Genomic DNA, 26,835 nt, shown 5'->3' on the forward strand with positions numbered 1-26,835 from the left:
AAAGAGATGAAAAACAAATTCTGGAACTGAAACATACAATAATTGAAATGAAAAACTCACTAGAGGAACTCAAAGGCAGAACTGAGCAGGCAAAAGAAACAATCAGACAACTTGATGATAGGACAATAGAAATTATAAAGTCTGAAAAACAGAAAGAAAAAAGATTGAAGAAATATAAACAGAGCCTAAAGGACCTATGGAATAGCATCAAGTGGACCTACAGATGCATTGTGGGAGTCTCAGAAGAAGAGAGAGAAAGAGCCAGAGAACAATAAACTCAGAGACCCACACCAAAACACATTATAATCAAACTTTCAAAAGACAAAGAGAGAATCTTGCAAGTAGCAAGAGAGAAGTAAATCATCACATACAAGGGATTTTCAGTAAGATTATCAGATTTCTCATCAGAAACTTTGGAGACCAGAGGCAGTTGGTGGATATATTCAAAGTGCTAAAAGAAAAAAAGAAACTGTCAACCAAGAATCCTAAATCCAGTAAAACTGTCCTTCAAAAGCAAAGAAGAAAGTAGAACATTCCCAAATAAGCAAAGGCTAAGGGAGTTCATGACCAATAGACCTGCTCTGTAAGAGCTGCTGAAGGCAGTTATGCAGGTTGAAATGAAAGCACACTAGACAGTACCAAGAAGCCACATGAAAAAACAAATATCTCAATAAAGACAAATACACGGACAGTTATAGAAGCTAGTAACAACAGCATCTAACTCTACTTCTTGTTCTCCATATGATTTAAGGGACTAATACATTAGAAAAAACCAATTATGAGACTAAAAGCTAGTATTACTGTAACTTCAGTTTGAACTCTACATTTTGTTTTCTACCTTAAGAGACTAATGCACTTAAAATACTTATTGGTTAATGGTTTTGAACATGGACCGTATAAAGAAGTAATCTTTGGCATCAACAACTGCACCCAGGCAACTACTGATCTATCTTTACACTTTTGCCTTTCCTAGAAATTTCAAATAAATGAAATCATACATTACAGTCGTCTTTAACTGGTTTCTTTCTCTTAGCATGATTTTTTTAGATTTATGCATGCCAATGCATGTATCAGTATTTCACTGATTTTTATTGCTAGATAGTATTTTATTGTAGGGATATACCACTTTTATTTAAATACTCACAACTTGATCTACATTATTATAATGGATATGTAGTGTTGTAGCGCTGTGATTTTTACTTTTATTTCCCTAATGATTGATGATTTTGAACATCTTTTCATCAAGTTACTTGCCATTCATATAACTTCTTTGATAAAGAGTCTATGACAAATTAATTTTTTATTGAGTTGTTTGACTTATTTTTGAGTTGTAAGATTATTTATATATTATAGAGTCAAGTTCTTTATCAGATATATCTCTCTGAATACATTCTGCCATTTGCTACATTGTTTTATAATTTTCTTTTTTTTTTTTAGATTTTTTTATTGGGGAATTGGGGGATGGGAACAGCGCTGGGGAATTGGGGGAAGGGGAACAGACAAGTTGCTGTCCTTACACGGTAGCCCATGGCAACCCACTGCAGCAGGGGCTGCAGCCTACGCCGTGGCTGGTGACTCGCGACAGCCCAGCTCCAGGTTGAGCTGTTGTTCAGCATCTTAGCTGTAGAGGGCAGTGTCACTGGCCCTCATATGTGGGATCCAAACCAGGACCCTCTGGCATCCCAAGCCAGCTCTTAACCAATGCGCCACTCGGCTGGCCCTGTTTTATAATTTTCTTGATGGTGTCTTTTGAATGACAAAGGTTTACTTATGTTTTAAATTCTCTGGAAAATAAAAAATATATATACTTCCAAAGACTAGTGAATAAAAATAGTCACAACATAATACTACATTCAAAAAAATAGAATTCAAACTACATTGCCAGTACACACATAACTCTAATTATGTGTATATATGTACATGCATGCACATATGTACATATATACGACATCAGACAATTAAGTTTGTGAACACATCCTAGAAAAAATGCTACACACCTCATTGCTGAATATCACTATGATCACCTTTGAAGTACTCCCCTTGGGAAGCTATGCACCGACACCAGTGCCTAGTCCACCCTTCAAAGCAATTTTGGAACTCTTTTTCTGGAATAGCCACCAGAGCTGTCATCGTATTACCCTTGATGTCCTGAATATCATCAAAATGTCTTCCTTCCAATATTTCCTTTATCTTTGGGTAAAGAAAGAAGTCATTGGGGGGCAGATCAGGTGAGGAGGGAGGGTGTTCCAATACAGTTATTTGTTTACTGGCTAAAAACTCCCTCACAGACAGTGCCATGTGAGTTGGTGCATTGTCATGATGCAAGAGCCATGAATTGTAGGCAAGAAGTTCAGGTTATCTAACTTTTTCACACAGCCTTTTCAGCACTTCCAAATAGTAAACGTGGTTAACTGTTTGTCCAGTTGGTACAAATTCGTAATGAATAATCCCTGATATCAAAAAAATGTTAGCAACATCGTTGCGACAAGTTTGCAAACTTAATTGCCAGACCTCGTGTGTGTGTGTGTGTGTGTGTGTGTGTGTGTGTGTGTGTGTGTGTGTGTGTGTGTGTGTGTGTGTGTGTGTGTGTGTGTGTGTGTGTGTGTGTGTGTGTGTGTGTGTACAAATACATACTTGGAAAGGAACATATCAAAATGTTAAAAGTGGTTATTAAAGAATTTGTGGGATTATAGGTAATTTTTATTCTTTTCCGTTTTAAACCTTCAGAGTGTTACCAATGATGTCAGCACTCTCCGAAACGAACTTAAGCACATTTCTTAAAGGTCAAACCAGTTCACCATGAGCTATATTCAGGATTTGTGAAATAATCAAGATCCAAATAACATCTGAAGGTAAAGGAATCAAGATATGAATACTGTACTTACCAAAAGAATAATAAAAAATAATACACGGTATCATTCTGGTTTTAAAACAAAATCTAAGATCTCTCTTACACATACATCCCTCCAAAACAACAGTGTCCCAACAGAGCTTGATGGAAATAGAACTGTGACGATGGAAAGGTTCTATCTGATGCCCAATACAACAGCCACTAAGTATAGTACAGTAGTGGCTACGGAGCACTGGAAATAGAAATGTGGCTAGTAACTACGTTGAAATTCATGTTGAAATGTGACTGAGAAACTAAATTTTTAATTTAAATTCGCATAGGCACACATGGCTAGTGGTTACCACACTGGAGAACACAACTAGGAAATAAAGAGCCAGATTCATGTCTCCACTGACCATTCCCCTCCTCCTTCCAGGCAGTCCTTTACTGATACTCTATTGCCTCTAATCTTGCCCTCGATATCTACTGAATCATAACTTTAAAAAGGTGGTTAAGTTTCCTATACTTTGGCTTGAGAATGAGAACAAAAGAAGAGTACCAGTTACTCGAAGATTTTCTGAGTAAAACTACTTTAGCCATTAATACATAGCCTGAACCCAATTTAATTTTTCTTCCACCTAATTCTTCAGGGGTAATGTGAGTTTCTGATTTGGGCTCTTCAGAGCTGCCTGGTCACCTGCCATCTTTTTATCTTTTTAACCTTTGTTCTTCCTCTTGAGGAAAAGCAAAAGGAAAGAAAAGGAAATTGAAGTAACATAATTTTATGAACAGCATCACTCTAGCAAGAAGTGGGATATACTTGTAAAAACAGGATTACTCCATCAAGTACACACACATTCATAATAAATAATCCTGCCACTTAGGAGCATAAATGTCACAATGATTTTGTTTTATTTGCCCTTGGATAAAGCATGCTTTCCCTTTTGCTTGAGTCACTAGGAAGCTAAAAGGTACACTTAGGGTTCACAAATAACTAACTCAAGGGATGTTAATTCCTTCCTGTATCATATAAATAAATTTCTCAAATATATACATATTGTAACTGCTAAGATTCACTTCAAAATTTTAGTACTGTTAACACTTCTCAAACTTTTTCCCAGATTAAAAAAGTAATAAAACACAATTAATAAATACAAATTCTTGAACAGGTTTTCATAAGTTTCAGAATATCTTCTTACCTCTAATGATGCCCAGATTAAAGAGGCCAACATCCTTTTTTACTTTCTGAATTTAAAAAATTCATTTGAACAAAATAAAAGCAATACCATTTCTAAGCACTGTGACTTTATTATACTTCTCCAAACACTCATAATAAGTTCTGGAACTGAGATTAATCAGATCTGTTACTAGCTATTTACTTTGCAGATTTGATAATCACTATTTTTCTGCTCATTTATTCTGGTTTAAATGATATAGCATACCTTGAATTTTCATGTTCTTGAAAATGCTGTGCTCTTAATTGGGATGACACAAACAATGATGCTGCTATTGCCAGTAACTGGCTTCTCTCATTCTCTGTTAACTTGTGTCCTGAGGGAAATCAATCAATCAATCAATCAATCAATCACATACATATATAATGTTAATGCCTATGCTTCTATCTTATATGATTATTAGTCATTCAAACAAGTAGTTTTATCAAGCCTCTATTATGGAACTAGTATTGTACAAGCACTGGGGCCTGCAGTGGGGACGGGAGGGAGCAGGGTTGTTAAAATCAGACAAAAAACCCTGCTCACTGGAAGTTCATAGTCTAATTTGGACAAAAAGATAGTAAACATGCACAGAACAAAACAATTACAAATAAGAAAACCATACAGAGATCTCTAGGAAAAGCTAAAGGCTCCTCACGTCTGCTGCTCTTATCATTCCCCACCCCAATTTTACTTCTAAGGAGAGTGAGGATAAAGGGCAAGTAGGAAAGTAGTGTTACCAGTCTTGGACATTGGCTAGGCCACGTTTTGTAGTGTGGAGGGTGAAAGAAAATAAAGGTGTGATGCTCTTCCATGAAGTCAGGTTTGAATGCCAAGCAACCAGCCAACCAATCAATCCCTCTTCACTTCCTACCATAACACAGCTGGATCTGGGAGCAGCGATCTAACCTAGCAAGGCGTAGGAAGAGTCCCTGGGCTGGCTGGGTGTGGTGCAGCAGAAATATCTGCTCTATGTGTGTAATGTGTCAAGAAGTATGTGAGTCAAAGCAGGATTCAGTACTCCAGGGTCTTCAGATTAACAGGTTCCTTTGAAAGCTGTGTAATCTTACCACAGTTTCTAACATTATTTATTCACCACAGTGCTATCCACAGATAATATGAAATAGTACAGTATGGTCCATTGGAATACTGAGTCAGCAGCAGCAATAAGATGCTACTTGTACAATTCACTTAAGATAAAATGATCGAGTAGTTATTTAAATTTATTTGAAAGAAATGAAGTAATTTGAACATTATGTCTAAAAATATCACTCAACATAGAAATGACTAAAAATATTTTTAATTAGAATATAATTATATATTCTATTCTATTCTATCCTATCCTATTCTATTCTATTCTATTCTATATATTTCCAGAACTGCAGCACATTTTTCTATGAAACTGGAAGGTGCAGTGTGTTATGAAACTGAAGGGAAGGGAAAGTTCCACTCATCTATCCCTCTTTGAGACATATCTACAAGCTACATAAACTGTAACACCAATGTGGGATCTATCACCTGGTTCTGGGATTTCAGTCCTAGACCCCTCCCTGGTCTAATAAACCACACTTACAGGCTTTGAAAAGTTCCTATTTCCCCTTACACTCAAGTAGCGATGAAAACATCCCATGATTCCATAATTAATTACCCTATATGAGGATTACAGAAATTTGGTCTCCCATCTTCTCACAGCATACAGTCTCCAAGAGAAGTTCTCAAAGTGTGACCTGGGGACTACTGGCAGTCCCCACGAGCCCTTCAGGAGTCTTCAAGCTCAAAACTATTTTCATAATATGCTAAGATTTATTTGCTTTTTGTCTCTCATTTTTTCAGTAGTCTACCATATTAGGAAGTTTCCTGATCCAAGAGATAGACGACATGTGATGACATCATTGCTCTGGTGTCAACATATAATGGATTTATTTTTGCTACTTTGAAAATAAATATTTTTACAGTTCCTAAGTTTTTATAATATAGCAAGTATCAACAGACACACCCACAAAAGCTCTTCAGAGAATAAAAAGGACCAGTGGTTTTTAAACTTCGCTGCGCATCAGAATCAGATTCCTGTGCTCCACCTCCAGAGACTGGCTGGCGGTAAGCCTGGGGCGCGGCCCAAGAATGCACGTCTGCAAGCTCCCAAGTGCCGCTGATGCTGCAGATCTACCCATCTCACTTTGACTAACACTGCTTTACACTCATGTTTATTAAAATGTGTAAGAAAAAGCCACTCAGTATTTTTCCTGTGTGTGCACACTAAGTCATGATGTAGAATATGCCTCTTACAGCGGTCTACAGTCAAACAGAAAAAAAATAGACACATTTGCACTTCATATATCATCAGCAGAGAAAAGGGCAATATAGTATAGGAATCCTTCAAACTGCAAGACGCTGAATCAGTGTTTCATTTGGTCGAACAAATTGTTAGCTGCACTGACTCAGACAATACTGAGAAAGGAGGTTCCCAAATAAAATCCACCATCATTTATCACGTCTCACAGTCAAAATGATACATATCAACTTTAATTCTTTCACTGATACTGGAACCGACTCTCAAATTTTACCAAAGACTGATGCCAATAAATTTGTCTGATATAAGAGTGCTGAAGGCTTGTTTACTTCTACAATTTAACTAAACTTGTTTCTACAATTTGTTTAAGAATTTCTCAGGTAATTTTAACAGAGAAATGCTGCAAAGATCATCTACTTCATTCTCCCTGCAGTGCAGATGTTTCCTCTATAGCAGCTTGACAGATGTTGTCTAGAATCTACAGAACTCTTCCAATCATAGGACACTGACAAATTTTTCCAAGGATTCATAAATCATTAGACAGTTACTTCTCATACTGAGTCAGACGATTTCTTTGTGGTTTCCATCCAAGTGGCAGCAAGGGCTGCGCGTGTCCATGTTTACTCGACCCTGGTGTCCTCATATATAGGAAGTATGTTACTCTCGTCAGAGAAGAATCTCTAAGCTCTTGCCAGGGTGGAGGACAGACAGTCCAGTCGCCCTGCTCTGAAGAGTGAGGGAGGAGACATGGAGAAAACCTTCCAGAGATTTTAGACCAATAGTCCTGTCTTGAGGGATTTCCCAAGGTCCCTGAAACTAATAACTACCGAGACTTCTGAGGGGTGCTGCAGTAATAATAAGCTACTTCTCAGTTTTTCACACGTCAGTTTACGATTCAACTTTCTTAGGCTGCTAAGTCAATTAAGAATCATCTTTGGGCTGGCTGAGTAGCGCGATGGTTAAGAACTGGCTTGGGACGCCAGAGGGCCCCGGTTCGGATCCCACATACGAGGGCCAGTGACACTGCCCTCCACAGCTAAGATGCTGAACAACAGCTCAACCTGGAGCTGGGCTGCAGTGAGTCGCCAGCGATGGCGTAGGCTGCAGCCCCTGTGGCAGTGGGTTGCCATGGGCTACCGTATGTAGCCAGCAGCCACAGTAAGCGGCCGTCCAGAAGCCAGCGACTGATCTGCCTCGCCCGGGAAGAGCGCAATGATGGTGTCAACTTGGGCCAGTGAAGCAACGTCCTCCACAACTACATTGAAGAACAAAACAACAGCAACTTATCTGTTCCCATTCCCCCAATTCCCCAATAAAAAATCTTTAAAAAAAAAAAAATCATCTTTCACTGTAAGTGCTATATGAAAAAAAGGATACACATACATGATGTTATATTTCCAGATATATGTTATATCTGGAAATTGTTTACTGTGGTTACTGTTGGGGAGAGTGACAAGATCAAGGAGAAAAACCATACTGATGTACAAACATTTGAAAAACACGAGTATCAGAAGTAATCTAGACATGCGAGTTTTTTTTTTCTTTTCATTATACTCTCTGGATATAAACCCTAAGTCTAATAAATGTTACTTTAATTACTTTTTAAAATCATCTTTCAGCTTTTCATTTTCCAAAATGCTATCTCCTCTCTTTATGGACTTGTGTATTTAAAAAAACTCAATGTAGTGGAGGGGAAAACGTGTGTATATTTAAGCTATAATCTCTACTTCATATTGGTTAAAGTACTTTCTTCGGTAATTTCCCCAGAAAGGGTCTACGTATATAGTGATATGTTTCTTAATCTTTATTTATTTGAAATTATCTCTTTTCATATTGACAAGTGAAGATATCTTAGTTGGGTATAGTATTCTTGGGTCAAGTTCTTTCCTATGAAGGAGGTATTTAAGATTTTCTAAGAGATATAGAGAAAAAACTGATGGTTGTAGATGGGAGGGGGTTGGGGATGGAGGAGAAGATGAAGGGATTCGAAAGTACAAATTAGTAGTCACAATATAGTTATGCGGATATGAAATACAGTATGGAGAATACAACCAATAATGCTGTAAAGATTATGTCAGGTACAAGATGGGAACAGGCCTTATAAGGGGGATCACTTCATGGACTGTGTAGATGCCTGACCACTACGCTATACACCTGAAGCTGAAGTAGAATAATATTGAATGTCAACTATAAAATATATATATACATATATGTGTATTTGTGTTTGTGTGTGCCACACACACATATATATGAGTATATATATTCACAGGATGTAAAGTACAGCATAGGGAATGTAGTCAGTGGTATTGTAACAGCTATATACAATGTCAGGGGGTAGCAGATTGGGGGGATTATCACTTTGTGAAGGGTGTAAATTCCTGAATATTACATTGCTTTATACATCTGAAACTAATAAAAAATTTTTCTAATTTCCAGTTTACAGGGTCTGAAGATGATCTCATATCCTACATTCTTTATATATGACTTGGTTTTTTTCTTTCTGGAAGCTTTAACAAGTTTTGTGTTCTTGATAGGCGTAGCAGTGTTACTCTTCTTATTAACCCAGTCTGAAACTCAGTAAGTCTTTCCAACATTTCAAGGTTTTCTTAAGAACAGTGAACACAATCCCCTATTTCTTTTACAATTTCCCTGTGTCTATTCTCTTTCCATGATCCTTCTATTATGTACATATAAAACCTCTTGGATCTTCACGCCACATTTTACACAACTTCATTCTCTTTACCTTCTTGCTACATATTCTGAGATACTTCTTCCATTTAGTCCTTTGGGTCACTAGTTTGGTTCTTAACAGTGACCATGCTACCTTTCATTTTGACTGCTGGAAAAAATTTTTTTTTATTTTTTCAAAAATCAGTTTTTAGTTCATTGAAGTTTTTGTCCTCTAAGTAATATTCTTAAGCTTTCCTACTATTTTTCAATAACCTCAGTCATTTGGCTCCCGTATCAGCAGTTCTCATCTAAAACTAAGCACTGCCTGTCCTCAGGGATTCTTCTAGGCCTTCCTTCTTCCCTAGATGGGTAATCCTTTTCCTTTGTACACTGATGGCTCTATTTGCTCTCAACAGACATGTCAAAGCATTAGATGGAAGTTCACTGGTAAATGGTTAACAACCAAGTGGGGTGTGGAAAAAAGAGAAATGCCCCAGTGTGCAGCACTTGCCAATTTCCTCACTGTCAACACTTTCTCCAAGGCTGCTTTCCAACTACTACCATTACATCAAAGGAGATGGGTTAGGAGATGTGCACAGTGGCTCTCCAGAGGAAGTTCAATGGCTCCAGGGCCTGTGAAATAGAGAGTCCTTGGAGACGTATTTCAATAGTCTACAGCCATCTTGTCTTTGAAGCCATCCTTGATTCCCTAAATCAGAACTGGTTTCTTTCTTCTTTGCTCTCAAGATATTTTGTTTATATCTTCACTTAGCACTTATTCTATTCTGACCTGTAATTAGTTCTTTACATGTTTCTCTTGTGATTTAAGCTCCTTAAAAGCAGGGAAAATATTCATCCTTGATTTTCTTCTAGAGCCTATATCAATTATTTGTTGAATGACTTTAATGACTGGATTTTCTTAAAGGCAACGCTTCAGTCCATATATCACAGTACCACTTTTAAAGACGAAGAAATATTTGACTAAATTCAGTGGGAAAAAGAGGAGTATATTAATGGTATATTTTATTACATTGAACTGAATTTTTTTTTTAATTCTGCAAATTTTCAGAAAAGAAAGATAATTCTGATCATTTCTTTTGATGGGGCTAGTGATTGAAGTGTAATAAGGCAGCAGAGAAATAAGTCCAAAATGTTCATTACAGGCCAACTGAAATTATAGTTCTTAAAATATCTTCCTCATTTTTCCTTTATTTCAGAATCAAAATATCTTCTTCCCCATTTTCCATTTATTTTTCTAATTAAAGGAAAATAGCTTTCCAATATTAGAGTCTAATAAGTTGACAATAAGAACAAACTCTTGTGTATCCTATTTTTAAATTTTAGATACAAACATTTCAAAGTTCAGTCTAAGACCCTTGAGTAACACTGCCCTAGTCTACAAATAAACTTTGCACAATAAACATATATGATAGAAAGTTTTAATGCAATCATAAAAATAAGCACTTGCCTATGCATAGTGCCTAGGATAGCTGGACAGATGGGAAACAGATGGGTAATCCCAAAGGGGCAAAATGACCCAGCCTCAAACATATGGAGAAGATCCTGGATTAATTCAGTTGCCACTTCCTGCTGCTCTTTCAGGCACATATATCAAACAATCAAAATGATACAGTTTAATATATCTAAGACCTGCTCTGGGGAAAAATGAGAAAAAGGAAACAGAGTAATCCGAAGATGAAGAACAAGAGATAGCAGCCATTCAGAGAAGAATTGACATGAAGATAACAAGAGGGAATTCAGTAAGAGGTATACATGAAGAATGGTAAATACAGGTGGACATTTTTAAAGTCCTTACAGGCAGTGAGACAACATACAGCATACTCTGAAAACGTTTGTGATTTACGACTTTGGATCCTAGCACAATTGAATGAGCACTAAAAGAGAAGTTAAAAACTCATAAGTTCAACTTCTGGCTTTATTATATTACTGGTTATTTAGCCTTAATTTCTCTGTGCTTTGGCTTCCTCACATATAAAATGAAGGCTGCGGTTAAAATTACTAAAGGCCCCTCTAATAAGTTACAAGAATTTAAAAATTGTGTTCCTATCTTGCATAAACATAAGAAACAGAATTATAGTGTTGGTGCTGATAATGCTCTACAAAAAAAAAAAAAAAGAAAAAGAAATGTAATATATTAAGTTTATCACAGGAAATTGCAATATTAGGTTTTAGGTGAATTTCTGAGTTCCCTTAAGAATTTGGAATATTTTCTATTACTGCTAAATGTACAGCACATAGCAATCAACTCCAATTAGAAATTTTAAATTCCCCATTATCTTCTCTATGGTAATGGGATGTAATACTATATATACATCTATAGAGACACATACATAAATGTGTGTATGTATATATAAATACTCATGCACACATACAACATGTTTGTTCTAAATGTTCCCTGAAGTTTTGACCTATTGTCTCCTTCTACCTACTGTTTCATGTTGTATCATCTTCACAGACACATTAGCCAGGCAGACATAAAAGCAAATGGAAATCAGGATTGAACTTTGAAATGATTGTATCTAAAATTTAAAAATAGGATAAACAAGAATTTTGTAGTAGCTAGGAATACAATAAAAACTAGTAACATAAGTGGTTTCTAACTTCATGAAAACAACAGACATTAATGAAATAATCACACACATATAAAACTGGAATCATATTAAGATTGTATTTTATATTTTTTAAAAATGTAAAAGTTCAGGAAAAATAGCCTGATAATTCATTAGTCTTTGTTGTTTAAGTTCCCAAATAGAAACGGTCTTCATTTCCCCTGGTACTAAAGATAAAACCTCATAACACTAAAGATTTGAAAGAAGAATCAAATCAGTAATCTCCATTGAATCTTATGAAAACTGCATTGCAAATTCTGAAGTAAGAAATTGCTTTGTAAATGTATTCAATAGTTCAACTACATGAAGTTGATTTGAATCTATATACAGGTCCTAAAATTACTGAGTCATTTGATATACTAAAACATGATAAATGGACATAAAGAACGCTTGAAATTTGTGAGAGAGAATATCTAATCTTCATATATCCCTAAGTTCATTAGAAATATATGTGGAGGCTTCTGGCTTTCACCTATGTAACATTTCTATTAAGTTTCATGTAAACGTGTTCTGTAGATTTCTCAATAGCCTGTTAACCATGTTTTCAAAGCTCACTAAACGGTTTTCTCTGCCTTTCACCTGATGAGCAATTTTTCTACCACCTGGAAACCCTCACTGATAAATTCATAGCACTAAACTTCATATTTCATTCATTACTGTATTCAAACTTCATTTTTCAGCATAAAAGCCACCATCTTCTTAGACATACTCATTTTCATTAATAGGAAAATCATCTGGTGTTCTGAAATTTTCAGTGCTAATTTTCATTAAATATACAGTTTTAATCATTAAAAAACAGTTCCTGCATATACCCGTATCAGCAGAATTGACCTTCAGAAACTAGAAATCAGGTAGGTTAATGCCCTATTTGTTTGCTTCAAAACTGAACCAACACAACATTCCACATAGTTTAATTTCTCACTCAACAAAATGACAGATTATTACACATTCATGAATCACCCATGAATACCCATAATCATGAATGTCAGTAGTCTAGGATACCCTAAGTATGCTAATAAATCAAGTATAATATAGACCAAAGGCCTTAATTTCAAAATAGAAAAAAGTATTCATTAAAATAAAGTATAAAAAATAATAAGTTTAATACACTGAAATACTTCAATGCATACAAACCTTTAAAGCCATCAGGATATACATCAGAGAGAAATTTAGTGTTGATGTCTCCTTTTATAAAGCGTGAGTTGATTATCACCTCTCGGAGTAATGCAATATTATGTGTAACACCTAAAAATAAAATGATATCAGATTGAGTTGGAGAACATTGTCAGTTAAAAGTCTAATTCTTATTATCACAAGAAATTTATCATCAGTGTCCTATGACCTAGCAAAAACAAATGCAAGGTTACTCATCTCCTTCACTTCTAGTAACAACAAAACATATCTGAACTTGAGGTAGCAATGAAACTCTAAATGGAAACTTAAGAAGCTGGTGATTGCAAGTCAATTCAATGAGGAAATAAATGTCTTTTCAATAAATGCTTGAACAACTAGATATCCATTTGGGGGAAAAAGAAAATAAACCTCAACCCTAACTCACACCATACACAGACATAGACTCCATCTTCACATGTGACTTAACAGCTAGACATGACAAGCTAATTCCCACACAGGGACTGTAAGTTAAAGTGATGTAGCTAATCCCAGCCTCACTTATTTGAAAAAAAAGAATTGCATGCTTGCACTTCCTTTCCTTCTCTCTTCCTATGAGTTTCCTGATATGGCAACGCAGATGAAGTACAGCAAGCAAGACAGGTGTGCACACGGGGCTGGGCAGCTGTGTGTGTATCTCCTGGAATGACCACAGAACACTAACCTGCCCAATCAGCATGAACTAGCCAGCTTGTTACATGAGAATTTAACAAATTTTTTATTTATACCACTGTATTTAAGAATCTTTGTTACAGCAGGTTACCCTGTGCGCTAATGTATATATATGTACAGGGAAGAAGGGTACAGCTTTACAATATGACTTCCTATTTCTAAGCCAATCAATGTTGACAACCTAATATATCCTTCTAGGCATTTTTCTATGCAGCTCTTTATAACAGACCATACTAGCAATTACATGAAAAATTCTGAACATCTCTGTTCTGACTCAGAAGATATATGTGTCTAAAATTTAATAAAATTCAACTTTCAATCTATTCAAACTAACTCAAAACATTCAGAGGAAGTTCCAAATTTCAAATATTAATATTATTCCTTTCGCTACACAAATATGCCACGGAAGAAGTTATCACATACAGACAATGATCTAATAAATCCCTTTTACAGCACATGCCCAGGGGAAATGCAGTCATCCTGACCTCGCTCTGTGGGTAATGGCTTAGCCCACAAGTCAATAACAAATGTTTCTAAGGGCTTTCTAATTACATATATTTCTATTGGGAAAGTATCAGAAGGTATGAAACCAATATCCCTAACGAATCATTGCAAAACTGTAACATTTGCCTGTATTATAGGTAACATTTGGATAGATGAAAATGAAAAGCAATTGGAGGCAATGTGCTAGAATGCGTAGAAAGACAAAATAGGGAGTCAAGAATTTAAAGTAAAGATTCCTTGTAAGAGGTCAGGCTATAAAACAGAAATGAATCCCTTTGTCATAGATTTTACAAACAGACAAAACTAAAGCACTTCTGAAGAAGAAAAGGGTGATGGCTTGTAGAGTGATTAATATGTATAGGAAATGACATGTGATGTTCCAGGAAAAGGAAAAGTATTTGTGACTTAACACAAATTTTCCTGGCTGGCAAAGAAAGTAAAGAATGATGCAGAAGGACCCAAAGGTGGGTAATATTAGGGAAAAACTTAAAGTATGTAAGAGTTTTCACTGTTGTAAAAAGCAAATGGATGGCACCAGGTATTTCTGTGAAGAGGCTGAAAGCACACCATGGGCAAAGGAGAGAACAGGGCGCCTGAAAACTCAGACAGGGGCATTCAGGGTCTGAGAGTCATGCCGAGATTTCACTGTACCTTGCGAGAAACCAGAATGGTTCAAACAGAGTAAATATGACTAGATGTGTACATTCCAGGAATCATTCAAGCTGCCTCTGGAAAAAGGATTAGGGAGGAGAAGAGTGAAGATGGGAAAAACCATTAGCTGACAATTGCAGGAGACATGTGGGAAAATGGCAAGGCCTCAGACCACAGCCAGGGCATGGGCAATACAGGAAGAGAAAAGGAGCTGGACTTCAGAGAGGCTTGGTGGTTTGGTGGGTGCCAAGAATGCGGGCATTGAGTCAAGCACAACACCCAAACTTCTGGCTCTGCAACGAGATGGAGGATGCCATTTACAGAAAAGGAACACGTTAAGAGGCAAAGTTCTGGGCAAGTTAAATCTGAGATACCTGTGAGATAAGACTGATGATATCTAAATGATCAGAGTTCAGAAGAGCAGGAATATTAGAATGCACATCCATCAGAATACAGAAGTCATGGAGGTGGCCATCAACAAAACTGTATACAAAACAGAGTGGGAAACAGAGAAATCCAAAACAAAACCAGCAGTACGTAAATTATTTGTGCACAATTTACAGGAAAGGATGAAAATTAGAAGATCAAGGTGCAGCTGTAATTCTATTTCCAAAAAAGGTGTTCTTATGTATAAATTAACAATTCAGAATGTATTGATTTATATGCTTTTTTACATGAATAAATTGGAAAGTGAATAACTTAGAAAGGCAATCTAACTCTCAGGATTTTTATCCTTCCCTCCTCCAGTTAAATAAAGATAATATTGTTTACTTTATATACTTCATATTTCGTATTTAACCTTAGTGGTTTTCTTGTTACAGCTCAGTGCTGGTATAAATTTTCTTGCTCTCTGTGTGGCCAATACCAAAATAGTTGGAATCGGCACTGTCTTCGGTAAAATACAACATAGCTTTCAGAAGTAGTTAATGATAACTTGAATAAAACTAAGATTATTTTATGATTCCCAGTGATCAATTTGTGACAAAGGACATCCAGATCATTAAAATGTAAGCCATGTTTCAGGATAAATGATATGCTGTATTTTTATTTCATGTTCAAAGCTGAAAAAGAGGTACTGATTTTAGAAAACGTAATGCAAAAAAATTAAATGCAAATATTAGTTTACATTTTGGATGGCAAAGAACAAAGCCACTCAAGCACACAAATGAAGCATGGACTTTTTAAAGTCTTTCTACTTGAACGTAAATAGAACGTGAAAATATACACTTTTATCGAGATAAATGATGTTTCAGAAATAAATTTAATACACAAAATCATTTTCTTTTTAATGCTCTCTGAATAAAATATTACATATTACTCTACAAAACCAAATCATTATCTGTTTTTCTTTCCTAAGGACCAAAAGGTAAAACAATGGCTAATTGTAGACAATCAAAATCTATGTGCCTCAGCTGCTCCAAAAACTACAGGGGAATAATTTTTTAAGTATTTTGTATCTAAAAGCTCAAAAGATCAGATAAATGGGGAAAATCACTGAACTGTTCAAAGATATCCTACATATTTGAAAGTCACCATTTTGTACTTAGTTTACTTTCTTTCCATGTCCCAGGGAAGACAATGCTGTTTAAACCAATCCTTGTTCAAACAATCAGTGGATAGTAGAGGTACTCTCTGAGACTTAATTTATAACTCGAACGATATTATTAATCACATACTCATAAAAATTATGACTCTGCGTTTTAGACTGGGAATTGAGCCTGACCTCTGCCAAAGTTCATGAGGTCCCATCTGCATGGGAAATCATGACCAGCCCACAGAAGAGAGGACCCCTAGGAGCAGCTTTCTCCTGACTACCTGCTGCTTCCAAAACACTGGCCAGACATTAGCTCTACACACTGCCAGGATCAAACAGAGGCCAAAAGCCACTGCTTATTTCATGGGGACACAGAAATTAACTTCAACCAAATTACATTTTTCCTCTAAAGATTCTTTATTTTAACAAAAGCTCACTATCAGCTCAGGAAAAAAATACCATATTTGAACAACTGAGCAGTTATCAAACTAGACAGTAAATTGTCCTTCCTCTTCTTTCATAAAATGTTTTAAAACTCCTCTATCCTTTAGAATTAGTCAGATGGATGATAGAGAAATACAAATTGCAAATGCATCTGTTTTTATTTCTTAAACGTTAGCTGGGGGGCAGGCGGGTGTATGCTCCTCTTCAATTATTTTTAAAACTTTTTATGACAGAAAATTCACAAAAAATACTACTATACAAAGAATTACTGTGTATCATTCACCCAGATTCTCCAAATGTTAACATCTTACCACATTTGTTTTATCATTCCTTCTCATTCTGTCTCTCTCTCTCTCTCTCTCTCTCTCTCTCTCTCTCTCTCTCTCTCTCCACACACACACACACACACACACACACACAGATTTTTTTTTTAAACATTTGAAGGTAAGTTGCAGACAAGATGGACTTAACCTATAAATACTTCAGTGTATATTTCCTAAAACCAAGGCAAGTCTCTTTACATAATTATAATACAATGACCAAATGTGAAAAATTAACATTGATAACTGTATCATTGTCTTAATCTACGGACCTTATTCAAATTTCACCAATTGTCCCATTTATGGCTTTTACTACAAAAGAAAAACCATTTTTTCCTGGTCCAGGAACTAATCCAGGATGACACACTGCATTTAGTTGTCATGTGTCCTTAGCTTCCTTTGATCTAGATAAAGGATCCACTTTTCTTTGTGTTTCTTGACCTTGACACTTTTGAAGAGTACAAGCCATTTATTTTTTACACTGTCTTTCATTTGGTTTGTCTAATGTTTTCTCATGATTATATTCAGGTTATACATTTTTGGCAAGAATGTCACAGAAATGTGCTCTTTTCAGTGCATCCTATCAGGAGGCACATGATGTTGATCTGTCCCATTACCAATGATGTGAATTTTGATCATTTGGGTAAGTTGCTAGGTTTCTCCATTTTAAAGGTACTATTTTCCCATTATATTTAATTAGTATATCTCCTGGGGCTATCTAATGACACTATGAAAATACATATTTCCCATCATATTTTCACCCATTAATTTTAGCATCCATCCATCACCGATGATTCTTGCCTAAATAATTTGGTGTTTGCCAAGTGGTGATTTTTCTGCACTTACGAGGTGTGATAAAAAACTATGCTGTTTAAATTGAAAAAATTTATTGTAGTAAAAGACATATAGCCATTACTCCCCTCAAAACACTCCCCCTCACTCAAAAACACTTATCCCATCGTTCTTGCCACTTTCTGAAGCAGTTCTGGAAGTCCTCTTTTGTGAATGTCTTTATTCTCCATCATGACAATGCTCTGTGTCACACATCACTTTTGATATGGCAATTTCTGTCAAATAAAAACTTTACAGTGTGTCCTCATCCACCTCATTCACCGGCTCTAGCACGGTGAGACGTCTGGCTCTTCCCCAAAGTCACAATGACCATGAAAGAAAAACGTTTTGAATCAATTCAGGACATTGAGGCAGCCATGACAGCGCAACTAGAGACACTCACGAAAGAGGACTTCCAGAACTGCTTCAGAAAGTGGCAAGAATGATGGGATAAGTGTGTTAAAAGCAAGAGGGAGTATTTTGAGGGGGATTAATGGCAATGTGTCTTTTACTGTAATAAATTTTTTAAATTTAAACATTCACCATATTTTTAGATGACACCTCGTAATAGTAAAAATATACTGTAAGGAAGATCTTTGCCTGCTCCCTCAATTATATTTCTTATCTATTTATATCTGTATGAACTCATGGACCCTGATTTTATTCCATAGATTTTAATCCATTGCTAGCATTACTTTTTGTTGTTGAAGTTTTCCCAGATTGGCCAGTAGGAGCCCCTTAAAAATGGCTCCTGGGTCTTTTTGACACACCGTCATTATTGAGCACTCAATCACTCTCTTATACGAGATATTTCAGGCTCATCTTACAGTCTTCCTGAAATCAGGAAGACATGTTATCAAAGAGTATCGATTCCATATATGGGAGAACGGTATTTAGAAAACAAGATCTGTGTGCTTAGTGTGCTCACTGCTATGGTTGTCACTGCTTCTGTGACCTCTTGGCAGGGCTGGTAGTTGTCAATCAAGGGTGACATATGGCAATGTCTGTAAATATGTGGTTGTCACAACTGAGAAGATGCTAACGTCATTTAGTGAGTAGAGGCCAAGGATGTTGGTAAACATCCTACAATACGCAGGACAGCCTCCCCATAACAAAGAATCGCCTATCCCAAGATGTCAACAGTGCTCCAGTTGAGAGACCCTGAGCTAGAGGATGTGTATATATGCGCAAACACACATGCGCACAATAAAATATATTTACATATTTATTTTTCTTTTCCTTTCTTTTTTTGCACTTAAAACACTTGATTGGCAATGGGCAGGAGGCTTTTGACGCCTACATCTAGGTGCTCAAGCCTTTTTTATTTTTTAATTAAATTTATTGGGGTGACAATGGTTAGTAAAATTACACAGGTTTCAAGTGTGCAATTGATCTGAAAGACAAGGAAAGTAAAAGATAAAATAAATGAATGGGACTATAGCAAACTAAAAAGCTTCTGCACAGGAAAAGAAACCATCAACAAAACAAAGAGGCAACCAACCGAATGGGAGAAGATATTTACAAACAATGGGCTAATATCCAAAATATATAAAGAACTCATACATCTCAATGACAAAATTATATTTATTTTTCAATCTATGTTAAAAACCATGAGTTTTCACTGATACCTCCAATTTCTATTCAACATCACAGGGTTTGTTCTACCTTTATCCATTCCCATACCTGTAATTTCTTTCTCTGACAGTGAGAAACTTGGCTCTTCTTATCCACAATACATGTATTTATTTCCTCAATCCTAGAATGCACATAAACTGGTTTCAGAACTACTAATGTGTGAACTAGGAAAAACAAACCTACTAACTAGAATTTAGTATCTGTTTACATGTATTTTGTCTTTAGCCTGAGGTTATCTAGTCAAAGTACTGTTAAGTTATTTAGCTTAGCTTTTTTCCTTTCTCTTTCAGCATGATTATATTATTCTCACAGTCCTGTCCATTTCTTTCTGTCTGTATTCCATTTTGAGTTTTCTCCCCAGGACATTAATGATTTTATTTACTTATTTTTAAATATTAATGTGGACCTAAAAGTCAGGATTATACAATGTATAATCAAAGAAGTCTCTCCCCTTCATGCCATGTACTTTGTTTCCTATCCCACAATCGTTTCCACCAGATGCCCCTTCCACCTCCTGTAGGTACGCCATCTTTTAGTTCTGGTCCTGTGCATGCGTGTGTTTTCTCACAAATGAGCAGATACATGTATATACTCATATTCTTACTTCCCCCAGTTGTCCACCAATATCTATTCTACCTTCCCTTAATAAGAGAAATGTTGCTTTTTAGCTTAATATATGGCCACCTTAATATCAACTGCATTTCCCATCTTTCTAGCAGCTTGGTATGACCATATGACTAAACACCAATAAGATGGGAGTGGAAATAAAGGGTGTTTTCTAGGCTGGGCCTGAAAAAAAAAAAAAGAAGAATATAAACTCTCCTGCCCCTGCCACCTTCATGCTGAGGCCTGATGATGGACATGATAGCAGCCACTTTGGACCCCAAAATGAAAGCCTAACTGTCTGCAAGAGTCACCCTACCAGCCCAACAACATCGTTTCTGGACTGCTACATGGAAGAGAAATTCAACTGTATCTTTCTCAAGTCACTGCATTTTTTATTCTCTTTATTCTAGCTGCTTATATACTATCGGTAACTATGAAGGTCCTCAGGTGGGGAAAGGATGGCATGTCCTAGGAAATGAAAAACAACAGTGAAGTAGAGAAAAAGAGGGTGGAGAGAAGGTGGTGTAAATGAGGCTACAGAGTCCACAGAAAGGCCACAGGAAGACACTGAAGGGTTTTCAGCAGGGAAGAGATAGCTGGGTTTATACCTTTAAAAGTTAATTCTGTCCATACTGAAGAATGGGTTGGTGTTGGTAAGGGGTCTTTATAGAGAACCCATTCGGGAAGCTATGCACTAGTCCACAATATAGACAGTGGTAGCATGGGATAGCAGGGCTACAGAAAAGTAAATAGAATTAGAAGTTACTTTGATGAGGTGTACAGACCCAGCCCCCTCAGAATACCTTTGAGACCATGTTCCTGAGCCCAAGCGCTCACCTTCCTAAAGGGTATTTCAGGGACTCTGCATTCATCACCAAGTACAAGCTTTCTGGCCAATCCTCATCCTCAGAATCTCAGCTGACTCAAAACAAAACCTCCACAAAACACCTCTTCTCTCTTCTAATCCTTGGAGAAGCTTCTTTTCGTAAGGTTTATTTTATCTGGTCATAAAATCATCTCCAATTCCCTGTCATCTATCAACATTCTTGCCACAACCCAATATTCACTACAGAATTTATGGCGCCTGACTCATGACCATCCTTCTGATCCTAACACAAGTCACCCTGTGTGGATGACCCATGCGACATCCTTACCACTCAATTCTTAGGATCTCATTCCAAATAATTTAATCTTCCACTTTAGCTAAACAGACCTATAGTCACACCCAAAAATTATCTAATGTTCAGAAACTGCACCACATTCAAAATCACCAATTCAAAATAAACTGCTTTCCAACTGTAATTCCCATATTTCTAGCTCATTTCCCAAGTGCCTTCATTGGACCAATCAATTGGACTCTAATCTAGAATATGAGACATTCTACAAGAAAATTGTCCTGGATTCTTGTGAAACATTAATGATACGAAATACAAAGAACGCAAGATAATCAAGAGACATAACCAAAAATAACGTGTAAATTCTGACTGGACTGTGGATGGGGTTAAAAAAGGATTTAAAAAGACACTTTGGGGAACAAATAGGGAAACCTGCATATGGACAGTACATTACATGATATTATGAGATTCCTGTTAATTTTGTGTGTGTGATAATGGTACTTTGGTTTTGTAAAAATATAATCTTATTCTTAAGATACATGCTGAAGTATTTAGGAGTGATGTATCATGATATCCGCAATTTTCTTCCAAACAATTCAGAAAAAAAAAAGAGGAGGGAAGGGAGAGAAGGGTGAGGAGGAGGAAGGAGATGGCAGAGAATGGGCGAGAAAGAGAAAAAAAGCCAACGTAGAAAACCTTAACAATCCAGGTGAAGAGTATGTAGGTGTGCAACGCACAAAATCATTCAACTTTTCTCTAGGCTTGAAAACACCTAAAATAAAAAGTCTGAGGGCAATGCATCAAGAAAAACCCCTCTCTGATAAATCTTTTGAGCTAAAATAATATATTCATATACAGATATAAACACATATATGTATGTACATATACACATCAATATGATATGTATAGAACCACATCTTTCTCTGTGCTCATCCAAATACAACTAAAACTATTGTAGGATGGGAAGGTAGTTTAATATGAGATTGCGCTATACATTACTCTGAAAATTGCTTCCCCCCCCCCCAAATCAACAATTCTATTTTCCTACATTAAAAGCAGTGCTTACAGATAGGCTAAAGGGTATTCAAGCTTCCATTGGGAAGTGCTTGTTGTTTGCTCTTGCATTCTTAAGGCCATGCAAGTTCATCAAATTGCTTTTCCACTTTAACAACACATATAAACACGCCTTCAAGTCACAGCTGTATAGTGTTCTATAGCGAAGGTGCACAGTAATTTCTTCAGTCATTCATCCATTTGGTGGACACTAGTTGGTCAAAATTTTGGCTACTACAAACAGTGCTATTGTAAATGTCCTTGTAAACATCTCACAGTTGAGTCTTTTAACTCTATAGGATAAAGTCCTGAAAACTGAACGGCTAGGGGCCGGCGAGTGGCTCAGTTGGTTAAGAGCACGAGCTCTGAGCAACAGTGTCACCAGTTCGATTCCCATATGGGCCAGTGAGCTGCGCCCAAGCTGAGCTGCCACTGAGCTGCCAACAGGTGGCAGGATGGCTCAGCTGGTGAGACCTCGTGCTCCTAACAACAAGGTTTCCAGTTCAACTCCTGCATGTGATAGTGGGCTACGCCCACCCACAACTAAGATTGAACATGGCACCTTAAGCTGAGCAGTCGAAAGCTGCCGACGGGCAGCCAGGTGGCGACTGGACTTGGAGCTGAGCTAGCTGCGCTCTCCACAACTAAGACTGAAGGACAACAACTTGGCTATTCCCCTTCCCAATCCCCAGTAAAATCTTAAAAACAAAAACAAAAAAACTGAATAGCTAGGTCAAAGGATGTGTACTTTTATTTCAACATCTAATGCCAGATCGTTTTCCCAAAAGACAATATTATAGCAAGTCAGACTCCAAAGATGCCTGGGTGTGCTCATCCCTTTTATTTCACCCACACAGTAGTTAGCAGTCTTTTAAATAATATTGCCACTCTGGGGTATTGTTTGAAGGAAACACAAAATGAGATACTCTCAACAGAGTCACCTATGAGTCCTAAATCAGTACTCACATTACTTCCAAAGAACCAAAAGGGAGAGATGAGAAAAGAAAGATACCATTTCCATCTCTGAATTCCAAGTATACTTTTTCACTCCACTATAAAGGCACCTACCAATTTATATTACACTTATTTTATATATTTTCCATACCAAGTTTACTAGAAGCTCCTTGAAATAGGGATAGTTATCACTCAATCATTCATTAACTCATTCAACAAATATTAACCACCTACCATGTGTCAGGCACTGCTAAGCTCTTATAATAATACATAAGTAAACAAGATAAACACCATCACTGCCATGATATACCTAAGATTCTTATAAGACAATCCAACATTTAGCAATTAATTACACAACTAATTCTTTAATTACAGCTATAGTACTCGTAAAGGCTTTGGAGAAGCAGTAGAACAGGGTGCAATGAAAGCATATAATTCAGCACACAGTATTGGGAACGACCTAAAATGGGCTTTCAATATTGCTTATATATGGTCTTTCCCATACTATTCATTCATAATTCAAAGTGAACTTATATTTTACACTTTTAATATCCATTTTAAAGTCCAGTATTCTGAAGTTGATGATAATTTGTTGGGTTACAGTAAAATGATCTTTTCATTACTAATTGGAAGTTTCCAAAATCATTTAGAATGCAAGTTACTTCTCAAAAGGAGTAAGTATAACTTTAATTACTTAAATATAATCGCTGCTCCTATCACTACGTACCCTAAAGTCTTGTAGAATCACAGTGTGTTAGGTATTAGAACTATCCTGTATGTACATGAGGTAACAAAACTGTATTTGCTAGAAAATATCCTATAATTTGCTCAAATTCATAGAAGCAAAGAGCTATTCTCTCTACCCTCAAGCCAGTCAAATGTAGGCCACTATATTTTATATGTCCATACCTTTCCAAGTTTCATACTTAAAAAAAAAAAAAAAAGAAGACAATAGAGCAAATTTGCTCTCATACTGCACTGGCCAATGGTTCTTTATTCTGAAGACTTTTGCTATTATTATTTTGAAGTCTTCAAAATAAAGAATCATTTTACATATAATACACACCTATAAAATACTAAATGCTCATCTAGGAAATGTCATAAATCATAAGTTTAATTAAAAACTTAATATAAGATATAGATGTAAAGTATAGGCTGAAGAAAATGAAATGCATATTCTTAATTAGTATGTCATTTAACTAATTCAAGTTTTTCTTATTCCATTTAAACACACAGGAAGCAAATGTTATCAAATTGGCTAACTAGTAAATCTTCAAGCGGTTTTCTAGAACTGGATGCCATATATGATAACAGGACCTCAACTGTTTGTTTTTACCTCGAATAACATAGTTATCCAGTGCCTCTTCCATTCTCTTCAGTGCTTCAGTTCTATTAGAACCATATGTGATGAGCTAAAAGCAAACAAACAAAAAAGGATTTATATAGATGATAGTTTATAGATCAATCTATCTACCAAACAATTCATCCTAGTAAAAATTAAAATATTTCATAACAGATTTCCCAGAATATCTTTTGAAATTTCAGTGGTTCAATTTTTTAATATAAAGTATATAAATTAAGAATTTTCTAAGTAAATGAATATTAGAATCAAGCTATTTCAGACTTTTCTCCTGCATTTCACTCTCATAATAAAGAGCTCTTTAAGATTTTTAAAAATGTAACAAAAACAAGCATAAAAACATTTAAAAAGAAAGATCAAAATGTGAACCATCTGGGCTAGTGGAAGATTAGGCAAGATTTGTCTCTCTCCCTATTTTTCTGGGGTTTCCAGGTTTGACACCCTAAATAGCTAATGTTTACAAATAACACAGTAGTGAAGCACAGGACTCTTGTACTAGAAAACAGAAAGATCTTACTGTCTGCATGATTTTGTGCCTATTTATATGTATCTTATACAAATTGAGCAGTAAAATAAGACTATTCATGAAAGATTATTCTGAGTATTGTATTAGTCAGTTTATAGTTTGCAATTATTTTAGTACATCTTATTAGCTCTTCAATATCAAGCTAGCTTGGAAATTAATTTGCAGGTCATTTTTCTATATACAAATGTAATTATCTAACAATAAAATCATATCTATTAAAATCAATCTATACTATTTTAATGTATTTTTAAGTTAGTGTTTCTTTAACAAACAAAATACCTGAAATTCATTTTAACAAAATAAGTGCAAAAATAAGTAAAAAACAAAAATGTTTTTTTTTATACTGCAACTACATAAAAAAGTACACTTGGGGAAAACCCATCTTGAAAAACAGGATTTTTAGTAAAGAAGTAATCCTTGAATACTGGTCTAAAACATCAGAAAACAATGGTATTTTCTAAATAAAACCCAGTTTTAACTACTGCAGTCAGAATTATACATTTTACAAGATCTAAAAACTCTAAAGATTTTAAAAGATCTAGAGATTTAAGAAGAGTTGTTAATTTATTTTGCAAAGTCAAATTTCAAAGACAGATGGGTAAAAAAGACATAAAATTTGATTATGTCAATTCTACATAAGTGATTAGTGATTTGTAAAATTTGAAAAGGTAAAAAGTACTCTAATAAACACAGCTTATCACCCAAACTCTTTGACATCACCTGTCATTCATTACTTTTATCCCAGGCCATTTTCAGGAACAGCCAAAAAAACAACTTAACTCCTCGCTGCAATGGGCTCGGTTGGTGCCATTGGTTAGATAAGGTTGTTATTGGGAGCGGGGGTGTGGTGGTTTGATTTGACTGGAGAGGAGGGAGTTGCAAACAAATATGATGTTAAAATTTTTCTCTTAAAAGAAAGAAAATCTGTTCTTTTACTTTTCCATCAGTGTATATATATGTCATCCTTGTTAAATTAGAGCATATGATGCAGATAAAGGACCAACTTCAGATTTTTAATTAAATTATGTCCATTGCCTTTTCAGAAAAAAAACAAAACAAAGAAATCATTAAGAAATCGAACTAACTTTTGAAATCATTGGATCATAATAAATGCTAATATCACTTCCTGGTTGGATGCCACTGTCAACCCGGACCTAGAAGAAAGAAAAAAAAAGAAATTAACTTCATATTATAAAGATATTTTTCTAACAACAAATTTAATTTCCATGGAGCGGATGGATAATCTCAATCTCAAATAACATTTCAGCTTCTGGAAAACAGAAAAACAATCTAAAAATATATAGAGACCAAATTATGTTGACCTCTTAACATGCAGAAGGGGGAGNTGAGTGTGTGTGTGCGTTGTTTTCCCACTAAATGAAGGAACTACGAAACAGGGGGAAAAAACCTTTATACATCACTATCCTGGCATGCCTGTGTTGCTATTTGATGGTGTCTCCAACTGAAGCATAGCATGAATGATGCCCCTTCTAATCACACTCCCCACTGGACCCTTCTGAGAGCTCCAGCGAGGACCCCAGTCAAGCCATGCAGCAGGGCTGGGAGCTCTGCTCATCAGCGCCATAGGAACGGTGGGCCTGTGGCTTTCATGTCTGTAACACTTTCCTTTTTCCCTCACCCTCTCAACTGTAAAACACTTTTTTTTTCTGTTACTGTTAGTCTCCTGAGACTTTAATGTTTACACAGCTTTTCTCATGGCTTTGCTTTGTAAGGACACAGCCCCAATTAGAGTTCTGATTTTGCGATTTTCATGGGGGAAAAAAAATAGCACAAGTTCAAAATACTCTTTTGAAGAGCTTGATTGC

The 26,835-nt window shown here is 36.0% G+C and overlaps 1 protein-coding gene across 1 annotated transcript in view; it reads right to left on the reverse strand.

The window, feature by feature from the left end:
• The window catches only part of PCCA (propionyl-CoA carboxylase subunit alpha), a 353,425-nt gene that overhangs the window by 153,675 nt on the left and 172,915 nt on the right, over nt 1-26,835 (reverse strand). The window contains exons 15-18 of the mRNA XM_019663655.1: nt 26,095-26,163; nt 24,460-24,535; nt 12,769-12,879; nt 4,273-4,381 (exon numbers count right to left, since the gene is read on the reverse strand). Coding sequence (XP_019519200.1) covers nt 4,273-4,381; nt 12,769-12,879; nt 24,460-24,535; nt 26,095-26,163 — 365 coding nt within the window. The remainder of the gene's footprint in view (nt 1-4,272; nt 4,382-12,768; nt 12,880-24,459; nt 24,536-26,094; nt 26,164-26,835) is intronic.

Source organism: Hipposideros armiger, unplaced genomic scaffold, assembly GCF_001890085.2.
Source record: "Hipposideros armiger isolate ML-2016 unplaced genomic scaffold, ASM189008v1 scaffold_397, whole genome shotgun sequence".
Taxonomy (NCBI): Eukaryota; Metazoa; Chordata; class Mammalia; order Chiroptera; family Hipposideridae; genus Hipposideros; species Hipposideros armiger.